Genomic DNA, 15,021 nt, shown 5'->3' with positions numbered 1-15,021 from the left:
AGAATCAGAACTAACAAAGTTGACATTTTCCCCCCTGGAAGCTACAATGATGACAGCCCCTTAGGCTATACTTAACAGGGCAGCACAGCTAATGGGGTCTCCTACACAGACTTGGTGGCCTATTTGTCCTGCACTTCGAATAACAACCCAGTCCCTAGACATCCTCAGCTCTCTCTTAGGAGTTTGTTGCAGCATAAAACCTACATGACGATCAAAGATCATCCAGAAGACCCACTGGGCTGGAGATGCACAGCTACCAGGAGCAAAACGCTCTAAGAAGAGACTACAACAGCCCAGAATTGCATAAGCACGCTGGAGGGAAGGGAAGAGGCGCATGTGTGGGAAGGCCTTGTCTTGGGTAAGTGTTTTATATGGAACGAAACCTGAAAACCAAAGGCCTAAGAGCTGAGCAGAAAGAGGATGGGGTGGGGAAGGGATTGAAGAAAACTGGCTGCCGCAGGCATGAGCCCAGGCAAATAAGGGGCTCTGGAGGTGTGCGGCCTCCTTCTCAAATGTTGGGGAAAATAGTTTTCCCGGTCAGTCTGTTTTCGACAACACACATTCACTGAACCTCTTTGTGCATGGCTCTATTCTGAGTTAAAGAATTTTAGAGGTGGAAAGAATCTTTTACACCCTGGGGTATAATCACGTTATTTACTGATCAACAGACTGAGACCCAAGTAGATTAAGTAATTTTTAAAAATAGCTTGCATATTAATTCATTCAACAAATACTTAAAGATGCCTACTGTGTGCCAGGCACGATTTTAAGCACTGAGGATGTAACAGTGAAAGAAAGAAAAAAAAAAGCAGGCAAAAATCTTTGCCAGCAGGGAGCTTACATTCTACTGGGGAGAGTAACTGTGTCAGGCAGAAAGCTAAACACAGTACAGATGTTAAACTTCTTTGGCCTCAAATCACATAAGTAGTTTAAGACAGGACAAGAAATCAAGCCACCTGATTCCAAAGTCACTGAAATTTCCACTCTGCCACAGTTAGATACTGGTGGTAAATCAAAAGACAAGTCATATTCCCTGTTCTTATAAAGCTCACATTCCAAGCTGATAAGAATAGACAGTGGAACATTACCAAGGAATTGAGCAATGGACAAAACAGGAGAACAAGAAAGGAGGTGGGACTGGTAATTGTGTTTGTCAAATAAAAGACACAATATTTGAATTTTTTTTAGGTCTTCAGTGTTTTCTTTGGGTGTTGGAGTAGAAAAACAGGAATTAGTGTTCTGGGAAGTTAAAAGTAGACTTGACAAAATTAGGACAGTGGTTACCTCTGGTGAGGAACTGGTGGATGCACGAGGGAGGAATATCCATGGAGTCTCAATAAAACTGGCAACGTTCTAGTTCTTAAGTTGGGTGAAGCGCCTCTGGGTGTTCATTTTATCATTGCTACATACATGTTTGCACATTTCAACTATTACGTGATAAACATGAGCACGGGGGAATGATTTGAAGGAAAGAAGTCAGGATATGCAACCAAATAAGGGAAGAAAATTAGGAGCATTAATAAATTAAAAAATAAAGTCATTGTTAATGAAGGTGATGTAACAATATGACCCAAAGGCAAAGATAAAATAGTGATGTTAAAGTTAACAGCCTTTAAGAGAAAAATTAATAGAATAATGGCCCTATTCTCCTCTTTCCCTTCTCCCCACCTCATATACTGGACTCAAAGGTCACTGAGTGGGGATGAGTCAGGAAATGATATAAAGTGCTGCTAGTTTACACTTTTGTTAAACCCTGAAAAACCACTTAAGGGCTGCAGTTTGTCTGCATCTGGGTACTTTGCAGGTTCTTAGGCAGTGCAGTCATTTTTCTGCACTGTCTGTTCTCCCACCTCAACTTTCATTTCTTTTCTGTGACCCAGCATCCAGTCTGGGGTATTCAAATGACACGATATGACCTGGACAATAGTCACAGTGAGTCATCCCCCTCCCCCATGCCACGCATATTATCCCACCACCAGTGTCTGCGAGCTGCAGCAGGAATCAAAGCTGAGTCTTACATACTCTGAGCTAGTGAGGGGGTTGTATGTCTTAGCCCTAATCACCACTTAAACTAGGAAAATTTAATTCCCCCAAGCAACCCAGCCTGAAGCAAACCCTCCCCAGGGGCACCACTGAGGGGGCAGCACTGAAATGTTTTGGATGACTCAGTCACCAGTTTCCAAATATTATCTAACTAGCTTCGCCCCCTCCCCTTCGAGTTCCCCTGCAATTATTCAGACACTGAGGGCCTCGGTCTGGGCACATTTGGGCCTCCCCTCCTTAGATAAACCCAACTCGCCCGCTGCCCCACATGCTGCATCACAGGGGAGGTGGAAGGGAGTGGAGGAAGCGGACAGGCCGGGGCTCCTGCCCAGCGGACACCCGCAACCGAGGCCTGGGTGGTGGAACCCGGCTCCTACCCGGGCTTCCTTCCCGGAGCTAGAGAGGAGGGCGCGGGGGGCGGTCCTGCGGAGGACGCGGGACCTCGGAGCCCGCGCAGGCTGACGGACGGGCAGGGGTCGGGCCGAGCCCGGCCGCCTCACCTGCACTTGCGTCGGCCCGCAGGAGTAACGGCAGCACGAGCCCAAACACAAATCCCGGCGCGACCATGTTTGAGAGGAGCCCTCACCCCGGCGCGGGCCTCGGGGCGGGAACGCCAGCGGGGGCGGGGCCGTTGGGGCGGGGCCTGCTCAGGGCGGAAAAGGCCTGACTCCGCCCTTCCCAGGCCATTCAGTCCGCGAAGCTGTCCGCGGCCTCTGGGAGGGCCCGTGCCTCTCCTCGGCCGCCGTAGTTGAATGGAAAAAAACAAAACAAAACCCGGTTTCCCGGCAACGAGAAAACACAACCTGAACCATCGGCTCCAGCTCTGAGAGACCTAAGAGGTGAGGCGGTTTACCCCATTTGCTTTCCGAAATCGAGACCTCGCCTTTTCCCTTCGCCTCTCGTATTCTCTCAGGATCCCCGCCGCATTCTGGGAAGCCTAGGGCAGACTGGGAGCCGAGCAGCGAGTCCGAAATCCCAGATCCTCGACGTGCCGCCCCCGACTAGACCTGTGTTCCCCTTCCGACCGCCCTCCGCTCCCCACGTTAGTTCAGAGTCTTTTCTTTTTCACAACCCTAGAATGACTCAATGCCTCATTTCCTGTTCCCTCAAAAAAAGAAGAAAAACTCTATAGATTCGGCCTCATTAAACCGACTAGTCCCCCACCTAGACCCCTACCACGGCTTCCGGCCTTATTCGGCATTGACACTCTCACAAACAGGCCAGGTCCCTGAGTGTTGTTTGCAGACTCAGTAGCCCAACCCGCTGCTTAGCAGCTATCCTTATCTGACCCTTGTATTCCAAGACAGGAAGAGAACACCTGGTCGAGACAAAACCAGAAAATGTAAGCATCCCCAAACTTTGCAGGCTGGAATTGCAGAATCATGACCTTGCCCCCAGCCGCTCTGTCCCCACTGTCCCTTCCAGAGTATACAGATGCTTCAATGAGGCATTGTAGGTCATGTTTCAGAAGTGGAAGCTAAGGGAACGACTAAGTGTGAAACTTATTCATTCGACAAATTAATTTCTATAACAAGGACCAGTTTTTTTTTCTCTCTTTTTTTAATTTTAGACCTTAAACAGGGTCTTTTCGGCAATTTAAGATGAATTTTTAACAATCATTCTCTCTAAATTCCTGTGGGATAGCAAAAATTACCATTTTAAAGACAAAGAGGGAGAGAGAGGAAAAAGTACTTAGTATCACAGTGAAAAATCTGTGATTTTTGTAATTTTTTAAAAATAATTTCACCTATTAAATATTTTTAATATTCTAATAATGGAAAATTTCAAAACTCTTTGGAAGAAATGGATGGACTTGGGCTGTGTTGGGGAAAAAAAGGACTGAAGTCCAGAAATTTGGAGTCTCAGAAGTAATTTGTTGTCATAGTTGTGATTATATAAGTAAAATCAGACAAATTTAAAGACAGTACTCTTTAATGAATCTCTAGGTACAATAGGCAGTTCCTCCCAAGGAGATGTCGATTCCATTCTCCAGCACCCACTACCGAATTCCACAAGGATTTGGGAATCTTCTTGAAGGGCTCACACGTGAGATTCTGAGGGAGCAACCAGACAATATACCAGCTTTTGCAGCAGCATATTTTGAGAATCTTCTAGAGAAAAGAGAGAGTAAGCTTTTTTAAAATCGGCATTTTTTTAAAAAAATAAGAGACTAAGCATTTGATTATGGTGAGACCTGCTTAAGACCATTCCTATTCCACAGAAAGCCTTTATGGGGCAGGTATCTTCAACTAATAGTTCTTGCTATTTGAAACAGCATGTGCCTTTTTGACAGGCTCTCTTAAATCACATTATTTCACATTATTGAAGATTACCTGTTTATCACTCAGACCTTCTTCTTTGTATTTCTCATGGACACGTTGGGGGGAAGGGGAGCTCAGGAGAGCACCCACTCTAGCTATCTGTTTTCCAGCATGCTGTTCCTATGCCTCCCAGGCAGTTGACTGTCTATTCTTCCTGGGAGGAGAGTTTATGGTTTTCTTTACATTTTGACTCTTCTTACTTGAAAGTATTATTAAGTGTTGTAAAAAAATAATTCTATACTCCTTAGATTCAATAAGTTGGTATTCACAAGGGTATATGAAACTGTTCCTCAATAAAGGTACAGAGAAAAACTGCTTTGAAAAGTGAACTTCCAGCTTGGGAAGGTAATTTATATTCTTTTTCTATATTTCCAAGGTCCCATCCTGTCCAGAGACTAAGATTCCTGCCAACAGTGACCCTTTGGTTGAGAGCCAAAGCAGAGTTTCTTCACTTCCATAAATAAAATTTCCAAATTCCCAGCCTTGAAGGTTCATGACAATCAAGACCTGACCCACTGGTCAAAATGAGAATTATTACAGCTATAAGTTTCTATTAAAAGCCCTGACTAGAACAACCATTTTGTTTAAGCTGTCATCATTACTTTTGATTACAGTTTTCCAACAGAGTAGTAAAGGTGACTAGAAATAGTCACAAGCAAATAAACATTCCATTTTTAATCATTTTACAATTTATTGTTACTTGAGGAAGCAACCCAAATATTCATCATAGAGGATTTTTTGAATAAACTTGAGTACATCTACACTACTGATTAATGTATAGATGTAAACAAACAGACAAAAATGGAACGAGGAAGATCTCTATGATGTTATGCAGTGACCCTCAGGATATATTCAGTGAAAAAAGTAAGGTGGAAAAAAATGTATTTAGTATGCTACCAATTATCTAACAAAGAGGTGTTGATATGAATACATAACCGTTCATTTATATTTTTTAAATGGAAGAATAAATCTTTAAAAAATTAACATTTACCTCTAAAAAAAAAAAAGCAAAAAAACATTTACCTCTAGCAGGAGAAGGAACAGAGAGTGGAGGGAACAGGATAGAAGCTAGACTTGTCTGAATACATCTTAAATTCAAAATCATATATGTTTCACATAGTTATAAAATAGAATTAAAATTTTAAATTGTTAAGCAATTTCTAAATTTAGAAGCAAAGTGAAACAAATGAACCTAACTAGTATTAAATGGGTAACATAGCCGCACAAAAAAGAATTATTTCAAGAGACTTTATAACACAGTACTTTGTGCATTCCTGGTGGATATAACCTAAAAACAAAATGAAGTTTTAAAAAAAAATCTTAAATTGTTTTCAGTTATCACTGGAAATAATAATATTTAATAATATTATAGTGCAGTTATTCTGTAATTTTTTATATATTGTAGAACATAGCAAATAAGTAACTATCCTACTGTTATTAGGAATAGAATTTTTAGTGTAAGAAAAATGACATACAAATATAAAAATGAAAGAAGTTAATAAAATCCCATAACTCTAAATTTGAATTGAAAAATATCATCAGACTTCATGATATATTTTCTCTTTGAAAAGTGAAAATATTATTTTCTAGCTCTCTGTATTTTTTAAAGGCCTCAAAACAATGACCAACCCACTACCAGTGAGCACCTAGTCCCTAGACTTTGGCCTCCAGCTACCATCTTCCAGGAACCAGAGCTTCTTGGAGAACTAACCAATCCCATAAACTGGGCAGGAAATATGCAAGATGACCCTCAACACCTTGCCATACCAGAAAATAAGAAAACTATCAAAGATTATTAAAGTTGTTTCCAAAGGGCTCAGGAACATCTGAGCACCTGAATAAGCTCCTACTGGCCAATTTTGGACAATTAGAACATCAATAAGATTAATAAATGCAGTGGATTGAAATTCATTCAATTTGTTAAATATTCATTAGTTCATTATTATTTACTAAAAAAACACCAAGAAAACTTGTCGAGAGGATCCTAAGGAACCAACTGATTAATCTGAAAACTGGTAAATAAAGGAAAAGAATCAAACCTTTAACCTGCCTTTTATGTAAGAACTGTATTTCAGGGTAACCAAACAGGGAAAGTATTTTTTATTGAGTACTCCAGAAATAAAGAAGTAATGATCAAATTAGAACATTGCCATTTTGCAACCCCTAAAGAAATTATCTAAGCAGTCATCATCAATGGGCCCATAAAAATTGTATAAAGAGAAACAACCAGATATTATATATCCCCTGGCAGAATTATACCGCACTACCTATGAAGTATTCTTGAAAAAAAAAAATCAAACCTGAATCAGATAAGACCTATAGATCTAACTAGCAATCTACAGGAAATTCAAAGGCAGAGGAACTTGGTAAAAAATCATAGTGGGAATGAAATCAGAAATATCTAAACTGTGGAAAACTCCAAAGGAAAAATGACTCAATTTCCTCAACAAATAAATTGCAAGGAAAAAAATGTGGGGTGGGAGGTAGGGAGGTTTCAATTATAAGAAATTTAAAAGACATAACAAAAGGCTGTGTGTGCCCATTGTTTGGGTCCTGATTTGAACAAATCAACGGTAAAAAAAAAAATAAACAAAAATATATTAGACAATGGGAGAAATTTGGATAGTTGATGATATTAAGGAATTATTGTTAGTAGTTTTAGGTGTGATAATGGTATTGTGGCTTTATATCTTAGAGATGCATACTGAAGCAAGTATTTGTAGATAAGATAGTAAGATGCCTGGGATTGGCTTGAAAATAATCAGAAGAAAGGGCAGGAAAGTGAGTGAAGTTCCAAATAAAATAAGATCAATCATGAGATTATAATTGTTGAATCTGAGTAATGTGCTCATGGAAATTTGTTATATTATTCTCTCTGCTTTCTAAGTCTGAAATTCTTCATAATGAAAAGTTAAAGAAAAATTCTGTTTAAATACTTCTATGTCAACTGACTACATAATATGCCTAATTTTTAAAAACTTCTCCCATCCTTCACTTTTCCAAACTTCCTTACTATTTAACATTTATTTTTTTTACATTTTCCCCCATGTTTGCTAATACATAATAAGTTTCCATAACTATATAATGACAAATTTCTATACTTATATTTAAGTATTAGCATTTGTTCTCTGTCTCTCCCATTTTACTGTAAACTCTGAAAGCAGCAATTAGGTTTTTTAACTGCCTTTCTAAATATCCTCAAGGGTTCATCTAATGTTTAATTCATCATCATATATTTAATAATCACTGGTTATATCTACAGCAGTAGGCTGTGTACAGCGTCAATAAAATTTTCGACTGGCAGTAAAGGACCTATAATTTGAAAAAGAAAACATTTTATGTTACTAGTCTACATTTACTTTAATGAACTCAAAGTAAGTCTGAAATTATTATATTTTTGTTATTTAGAAACCAACTTTGATCCAGCAGAATGGGGGACTAAGGTAGATGACCGCTTCTATAACAACCATGCATTCAAGGTATGGTCCCGTGAAGCTATTGGATTTGGTTAATTCTTCTCCCTGTCTCCAATACAGAGATTATTGGGATCTCCCAAAATCATGAATATTGTGAGAGGCATCACAAATATCTTATGAAACCTTTTTAATTGTGCTGTTCTTTCTGGCAAGAAATTCTTTTCTAAGATATCTGAATCGTGTACAGTACTTAGCTTAAATTTAAAGATGATCAACAGGAAGCATGTACTTGAAAGTGATAGAATAATTACTTTCATTTGTTGTTCCAATGTTATTGAGTACCACACTGCTTATCAATAGCAGATACACAATAAATATTGGTTGAATTAATGAATGATATTTCATAAAATAAAACACTGTTTGTCCAATTATTTCATTATCATTGACGTCTTACAAAAGACTGATTAGAATTAAAGATGGTAATGGTTTAGAGTCTTCTCTATTACGCCAATCTGTTCAGAGAAAGAATCCATCTTCTCTTTAGCAGCATTCTCAGAACCAGTCTTTCTCAACCAAGACGCCTCAAAATAATTAAGCCCTAAGCCAAAGGCATCCATTGCACGTAAGGAATCAATGTCTCTTCTTTGTATCTAGAATGATTCTATTTATGTACCGTCCTTTGGAAAATTGAGAAAAATAATCACTTCAAGAATTCTGTGTTCTATGATCCCAATGAGGAACACCGGTTGAGAAAGGCTGTGTGTGATCCAGCGTCATTGCCTCCAACTGGCAACTTGGTGGAAATTCAATCTCAGGCTCTACCCCAGGTCTACAAATCAGAGGTTAAATTTTAACAAGATCCACAAAGTAACTTGTAGTACATTAAAGTCTGAGAAGCACTACTCTAGGCAAGTATGATAATACATTAGCCATGAAGCAGCAGCAGATATTAGAATTAAAAGGAGTCAACAAAGGTCAAATTTTGATGGTGTTGCACAGTAGATTTGGGGGATTTCCTGAGGAAATCCCCCTGTCACTTATTCCATGAGTTCAAAAGTGAAGTTCCATCCATCTGTGCCTGCCAGATATGGGGGTGTTCTGTTTATTTCCATTTAACTAGATTCTGTGTGTTCATGTTTTATTGAAATCAAAGGAATAATGTTGAAAAATTTTAAATCTTATTCACATAGCAATTTTAGAGTGGTTTTTCTTCTCTTTTGAATTCTAAAGGCTTTATTTGATTAGCTTATATGTCCTTAAATTTATGTTTTATGAATTTAAGAAGCTCTTCCCATAAGGTTTTGAATTAACCATGCTTCTATTCTGGAGTAAGATTTCAGTAACCATGTCAAAATAGATGGAGCTGGTTTCCCTTTTTTCTATTTAAATCCTTCCCCACAGCAAAACTTACTTCTTTGACTCAGTTTTTAATCTACAAACGTCATTAAAAAGTCAACTTGACCTCATACTATGGAATACAATAGCATTTATTTCATTCCTGTTTGAGAAACTATTGACACCTCTTTTTTATTCCTTGTTCAGGATTCATTACAGCATCATATCAACTTTTAGTATAAGACAATGGTTTGTTTTTAATATAAAACAATATTATACACATTCCAAAAGCAAAAGATCAAACTTTTTTTAACCAATTCCTTGGTCTTTAACATTTGTTTATGTGTATTTCCTTGAGAGTTTTCTTTTATCCCTTTTCCCAACCTACTTTCCTTGTTAAAAAATATGTGTTTAATTCCCACCACTTATCAATAACTTAAAGTAATATTTAATTACCTTTAAGCAGTTTGATCCAAGACTTTACTGTTTTGGAAACATTCCCTATTTGGCCCTCTCCCCTCTAGGAGCAAGAACCACTGGAGAAATGTGAGCCTGGAAAAGAAAAGTCTCAGACATCTATGAAAGAGGTGACAGCCTTAGTAAGTTATATTTTCCATGTACTATTGGATTCCTACAAAGAATGACATCCCTCAATTTAAAATTATCCTCCAAATATGAATCCAGTCTGTTATCCATATTGCTAAAATCACGATTTTGCTTTTTAGATAACTAGCACCAGTGATATACTAACTGGTGGATCAGTTTTAGCCATGCCTCTTATAAAGGAAAACTCATTCTTCCCCTTAAAAATAAAATCTTATTTTCCAAGATTATGGAAGAAGATTATGGATGGGAAAATCTCCCCAAGGGGAAGAACAGACAAAAATCACAGCCTCAGTCTTTTTTTTTTAATTTTTTATTGAGGCAAAGTTGCTTTACAATGTTGTGTTAGTTTCTGCTGTACAGTGAAGTGAATCAGCTATATGTATACATATATCCCCTCTGTTTTGGATTTCCTTCCCATTTAGGTCACCACAGAGCATTGAGTAGAGTTCCCTGTGCTATACAATAGGTTCTCATTAGTTATCTATTTTATACACAGTGGTGTATATATGTCAATCCCAATCTCCCAGTTCATCCCACCCCTTCCCCCCACTGGTGTCCATACATTTGTTCTCCATGTCTGTGTCTCTATTTCTGCTTTGCAAATAGGTTCATCTGTACCATTTTTCTAGGTTCCACATATATGCATTAATATGCGATATTTGTTTTTCTCTTTCTGACTTACTTCACTCTGTATGACAGTCTCTAGGTACATCCACGTCTCTACAAATGACCCAATTTTGTTCCTTTTTATGGCTGAGCAATTTTCCATTGTATATATGTGCCACATCTTTATCCATTCATCTGTCGATGGACATTTAGGTTGCTTCCATGACCTGGCTACTGTAAATAGTGCTGCAGTGAACACTGGGGGGTGCATGTGTCTTTTTGAATTATGGTTTTCTCAGGGTATACAGCCTCAGTCTTGATCCTTCGGATTCACCTTCCACTTCAGGAACTTCTCACTAATTGATGCTGTCATCACCACACAGTGGTAAATGTTCAGACATAACAAAAGGAAGCTCATGGGGAATTGCATACAGCCAAATAAAATGGCTTTACACAATGAGTCCTACTCATCTTCCATGCATTTCGCTCTACAAAAATGACTTCCTGCCTGACAGCCTACATCCAAGCAACAGTGGGTTAGGCTCGGTCCACTCTCAAAGATGCCTGTATTCAGTGGTGTGCTAAAGCCAGCTCTTAAGAGACAATCGTGCACATATGTACACAACCCCATGTTCAGTAATATCACTTTGATAGCTTGAAATCAGCCACAGTGGGAGTATTAAGATCATGATAAATACTACAAATCAGGACCAATACTACATGATAAATACTACAAATCAGGACCAATTTTTTTTTCTGGAGAGCCAGTTGTTAAACATTTACCAGCATGTCACTGCCTATATGCTTCGTAGTCCAGATTCAAGAGGACCAAGCCTAGTGAGAAAGAAGAACTCACAGTCTACAGTGTTGAAGGCCAAACTGCTGAGTTTCTTTTCATGTATTAATGTCCCAGTTAGTTACACAATAATTGACACCCAAAATGGGCAATCCCCCTCCAGGAATACCTTACTTCCTACCCAGTGGGTCATAAGTTTACCTTATAACCTTTATAAGTCATCTCAGAATTATATCAGTGCAACTCAATCAGCCTAACATTAGCATAAGATGCAGTGGGAGGACAGGAAAGAAGGAAGGTAGTGTCATTTCCTTACATCTTTAATAGGTGCCCTTACACAGGTTTTTATGACTTTGAATTGAGAGCCCATTGATTTCCAACTTCAGCATAATTCATTTGCCCACATTAGGGTATCATCTCAGAGGATTTTATACCAATCTGTTTGCATATTAAAGTTTAAGAGCTAGATTTGCCTCTTTGTCATGGGGGGAGGGGGGGATTTGAATAACCCAAAGGTCCATTAGTAGGAGAATGAGTAAATAAATCAAAGTATATCAGTACAATGGACTACAATGGTGTCATAAAAAAAAATAGGAATGGGCAGAATTATATACTGAATAACATAGAAAAAGGGAAAAAGGGAACCAAGATACATTGTTACATGGAAAAAGTAGCTGCAGAACATTGTGATTAGCATGATCTCATTTTTTTAATAAAAAGGCAAATATATACCCATATGGATACATTTGTATATAGAGAAATTTTAGAAGGATATATATACTCAATCCATAATGATGGGTTACCTTTTAGGTATAGGATTTGGGAAGATGGAGAAAACTTTCACTACCAGTGGTATTTAAGTTTTTAAATGTATATGTATCACTTTTATAATTTAAAAAATATATTAAAAGCTATATATCTATTGACCTGTACACTTAAGATCTGTGCATTTCACTATCTGTAAATTATATCTAAATTTTTTTTAAAAAGGAAGCTGTGTACAAAAATTCAACCAACCATGTTAAAACTGATTTTATTGGACTAAATGGATTCCTCTTTGGCATTTCACTTTAAATGTATGATTTTAATTAGCTCATCATTGAGAAATTAAAAATAATCCATTTTGTGTAATCATGATTATTTTGAAACAGCACATTTACTCTTCTTGGCATTTTTACCCTGCTTCAAGGATTCTCACTAATTTCCCCCCAAAAAATGTTAAATAGGAAACTGTTAAATAGGAGCTGTTTTGCGGGGAAGAAGTTGGCAATGATCTTTTATTGCAGAGACATATCAAAGCGTGACAAAACAAAATGTCTGATATTTTGGCATTCACTACTTGGTACATATACAACGTGATGATATATAAAATTCCTTCAGGAAGCAACCCATCTCGATTGTTACATCCCTAAGTTGATTAAGTTTATGCACTTATTTTTATAGCATCAAAATATGAGATGCCTAAGAAGTCTCTTACTTTTTCTCCTTTCTGAGAATGAATCTTCTGAAGAAGACAAGGACATGGAGGAAAATGCTGCTCTCAAAATCCAAGCAGCCTTCCGGGGACACTTAGCCAGAGAGGAGGTAAAGAAAATGAAATCGAGTGATCTTCAAGAAAAAACAGAGGAAAACGAGTGAGGAGACTGGCTTTACCCCCCAGAAAACACGAAAAAATCCAAATCCATCAACCTTGTTGTGACTGTCTTTTTTTCTTAATAAGTGAGATTTGATGTAGTGAAATAACATTTGTTGCCATTGTGAAAATCTGTCGTGAGCATTTGTTTAATAAACATGCCATTGAACACATGCCTCTTGAAGACTTCTCTGAGATCATGAGTCTTATTTATGCTTCTCCCAAGTCTATGTCTAGAGACCCTTGGATTTAGAGTTACAAAGCTGGAGTATCTGAGTTTTCAGAGATCTCAGAGGCTGTGTGATTTAACCATTATCTAATGAATAACTCCTCTCTATCACATCCCTGAAAAATAGTCCTTTGGCTCCTCTTTCACTCCCAGTAGTAGAGAATTCCACTGCTTTTCAAGGATAGTCCATTTAGTTTTTGAATAACTCAAATTATTAGAAAGATAAGTTGAGTCAAAAATCTGTCTCCCTGTAAGTTTCACCCATTGGTTTTCATTTGTCATGTATGCAATCTTTTATTGAAAAAAAATGTATTACGCACAATTCATGTGCTGGGATTTAGTAGTAAATATCTGCTCTTACACTCATGCAGCTGACAGTTTTCTTTTTTTTTATTGTCTTGCTCTCCAGAACCACACAGAATAAGACTAATGCGTAACATTTGCAAAAAACAAAAGTTATCATAACATCATAAATGCTCTCTTCTTTAGCTAAAACTTCCCAAGTTTCTTTAATGTGTAAATGATAATACCTATTTCACAAATTCAGGAGCCTATGTCTTTTTTTTTTTTTTTTTTTCAATGAACCATTCAAGCTGCCAGTGCCTTATTTTTAGAAAGTTCAGTTTTCCCTTTCTGAGGCTTCCCCACCCTAGAATATCCAAGAAACTGCAGGGTTCATGTCTTAGACCAAAAGATGCAGTTCCCTTCCCAAAACAAAACGGAGAGAAAGTGGAGTCTTAACATTTAATTAATGTTGTTGCCTTCTACGAGCAGCAGACTGAGGTAATGTCCTGGCTGGTTAATATTCCTGTCTGCACCACAATGGATGTCCCAGGCTTTGGTTCTAGGTTGACACCTCTCTTAGTTCACAGTCACACAGCCATTATTTCCCAAAGCTCAATAACATGCTTGGGCGGCTCAGACTTGAAGAGCTTCTAAAACCAGCCATATGTTATGCACATCAACTGCATACACTGAGATCCTTGTCTTAAGCTCAGACATTCTCTTTTTGCAAAGCAGAAAGGTACCCCATTTGAGTTACCCGATTGCCCTTTCCTATCAGAGCCTTTATTAGGCTCTACAACAGAAGTTCACCCAAGTGATCTTCTCCACCCAAATACAGATGACTTATGCCAATGATTTCAACGTTGTGACATTCATCCTCTAATCACTCACCTCCAGGCAGCCATCCCTCTTCCAAGGTCTTACTGCCAATAGAGAGCTATGTGCTAGCTAAACACAAGTCTCTAATACCCAATGGACCCCTTCCACCCATCCTTAACCCCCTTCTCCCAGGCTTAGAGAGAAAAAAATCAACTGTCTTCCAGGATTCCAGCTGTTCATTCCCTCATTCCATTCAAAGCACCTATTCCAATCCAACCCCTTTCTACCCCAAACAAAGTCATCCCGCTTGGGAGATTATCAAGGGGACTCCAAATTAAGGCAAAAACTTGACTTCCCTGTCCTGGAGAGAAGACCAGAAGAGAAAAAGTGTTTTTCCCAGTGAATATATAGCGGGGCAAAAAAAGATACCAGTTAACTTTTTCAATAATTCTAATATACATGTGAAGTGATTAAAACTGTGCCTTCCATATAGTCAGTATACACACACACACACACACACACACACACAAATCTAGGGATGGTGATATTTTTGCTTCATGTGTCCTGTTCAGAACCCATGCTGAAAATGCTACCCGGGGCATGACCATGGTGGTCACAGAAGCACAAGCAGGAAAAGCCAACATAGGAGAATATTTCAAGCTTTTGCTCCTAACACTTCCACTAACATCGCATTGACCAAACAAAGTCATTTGACCGAGCCCAAAGTCAAGAGGTGAGGAAATACACTGCTTACCATGAAACCGTGGCAAAGGCCTCGTGTATGCATAGTACTACTATGAAGAGGTAGTGAAGAGTTGTGAGGAACCAATAACTCAATCTACCACAGTCTGCACTCTTGGTTATAAATATTCACATCCTTTTGACATGCAAAATACATTCATTCCTATCCCACGGCCCCTAAAAGATCCATC

At 38.4% G+C, this 15,021-nt stretch overlaps 2 protein-coding genes across 4 annotated transcripts in view; one reads left to right on the top strand and one right to left on the bottom strand.

The window, feature by feature from the left end:
* Nucleotides 1-2,655, bottom strand: part of SIAE (sialic acid acetylesterase) — a 35,944-nt gene extending 33,289 nt beyond the window's left edge. The window contains exon 1 of one of the 2 annotated variants that reach the window (XM_036860609.1): nt 2,544-2,655. In XM_036860609.1, the coding sequence (XP_036716504.1) occupies nt 2,544-2,610 (67 nt within the window). In that variant the 5' untranslated portion in view covers nt 2,611-2,655. The remainder of the gene's footprint in view (nt 1-2,543) is intronic. The other variant, XM_036860610.1, reaches the window with a different exon arrangement.
* A 90-nt stretch (nt 2,656-2,745) lies between these two features.
* Nucleotides 2,746-12,940, top strand: SPA17 (sperm autoantigenic protein 17). Of its 2 annotated transcripts, none has more exons than XM_036861126.1 (5): nt 2,746-2,882; nt 3,990-4,170; nt 7,773-7,843; nt 9,640-9,714; nt 12,618-12,940. In XM_036861126.1, exons 2-5 carry the CDS (start codon nt 4,017-4,019, stop codon nt 12,759-12,761), a joined length of 444 nt encoding a protein of 147 aa, XP_036717021.1. In that variant the 5' UTR covers nt 2,746-2,882; nt 3,990-4,016; the 3' UTR covers nt 12,762-12,940. The 2 variants fall into 2 exon arrangements, with proteins under 2 accessions (XP_036717021.1, XP_036717022.1); XM_036861127.1 differs by lacking the exon at nt 2,746-2,882 and adding an exon at nt 2,969-3,085.
* Nucleotides 12,941-15,021: the final 2,081 nt, after the last annotated feature.

This window comes from Balaenoptera musculus, chromosome 8 (genome assembly GCF_009873245.2).
Source record: "Balaenoptera musculus isolate JJ_BM4_2016_0621 chromosome 8, mBalMus1.pri.v3, whole genome shotgun sequence".
Lineage (NCBI taxonomy): Eukaryota > Metazoa > Chordata > Mammalia > Artiodactyla > Balaenopteridae > Balaenoptera > Balaenoptera musculus.
This window is presented reverse-complemented; position numbering and strand designations above follow the sequence as displayed.

What these genes read in the sequence shown, in the direction of transcription:
- SPA17 (XM_036861126.1), top strand. Translation starts at nt 4,017, where the DNA reads ATGTCGATTCCATTCTCCAGCACCCACTACCGAATTCCACAAGGATTT. An exon ending in ATAACAACCATGCATTCAAG is followed by an intron (nt 7,844 to 9,639) that starts GTATGGTCCCGT and finishes TCTCCCCTCTAG; the next exon opens with GAGCAAGAACCACTGGAGAA. An exon ending in TGAAAGAGGTGACAGCCTTA is followed by an intron (nt 9,715 to 12,617) that starts GTAAGTTATATT and finishes CTCCTTTCTGAG; the next exon opens with AATGAATCTTCTGAAGAAGA.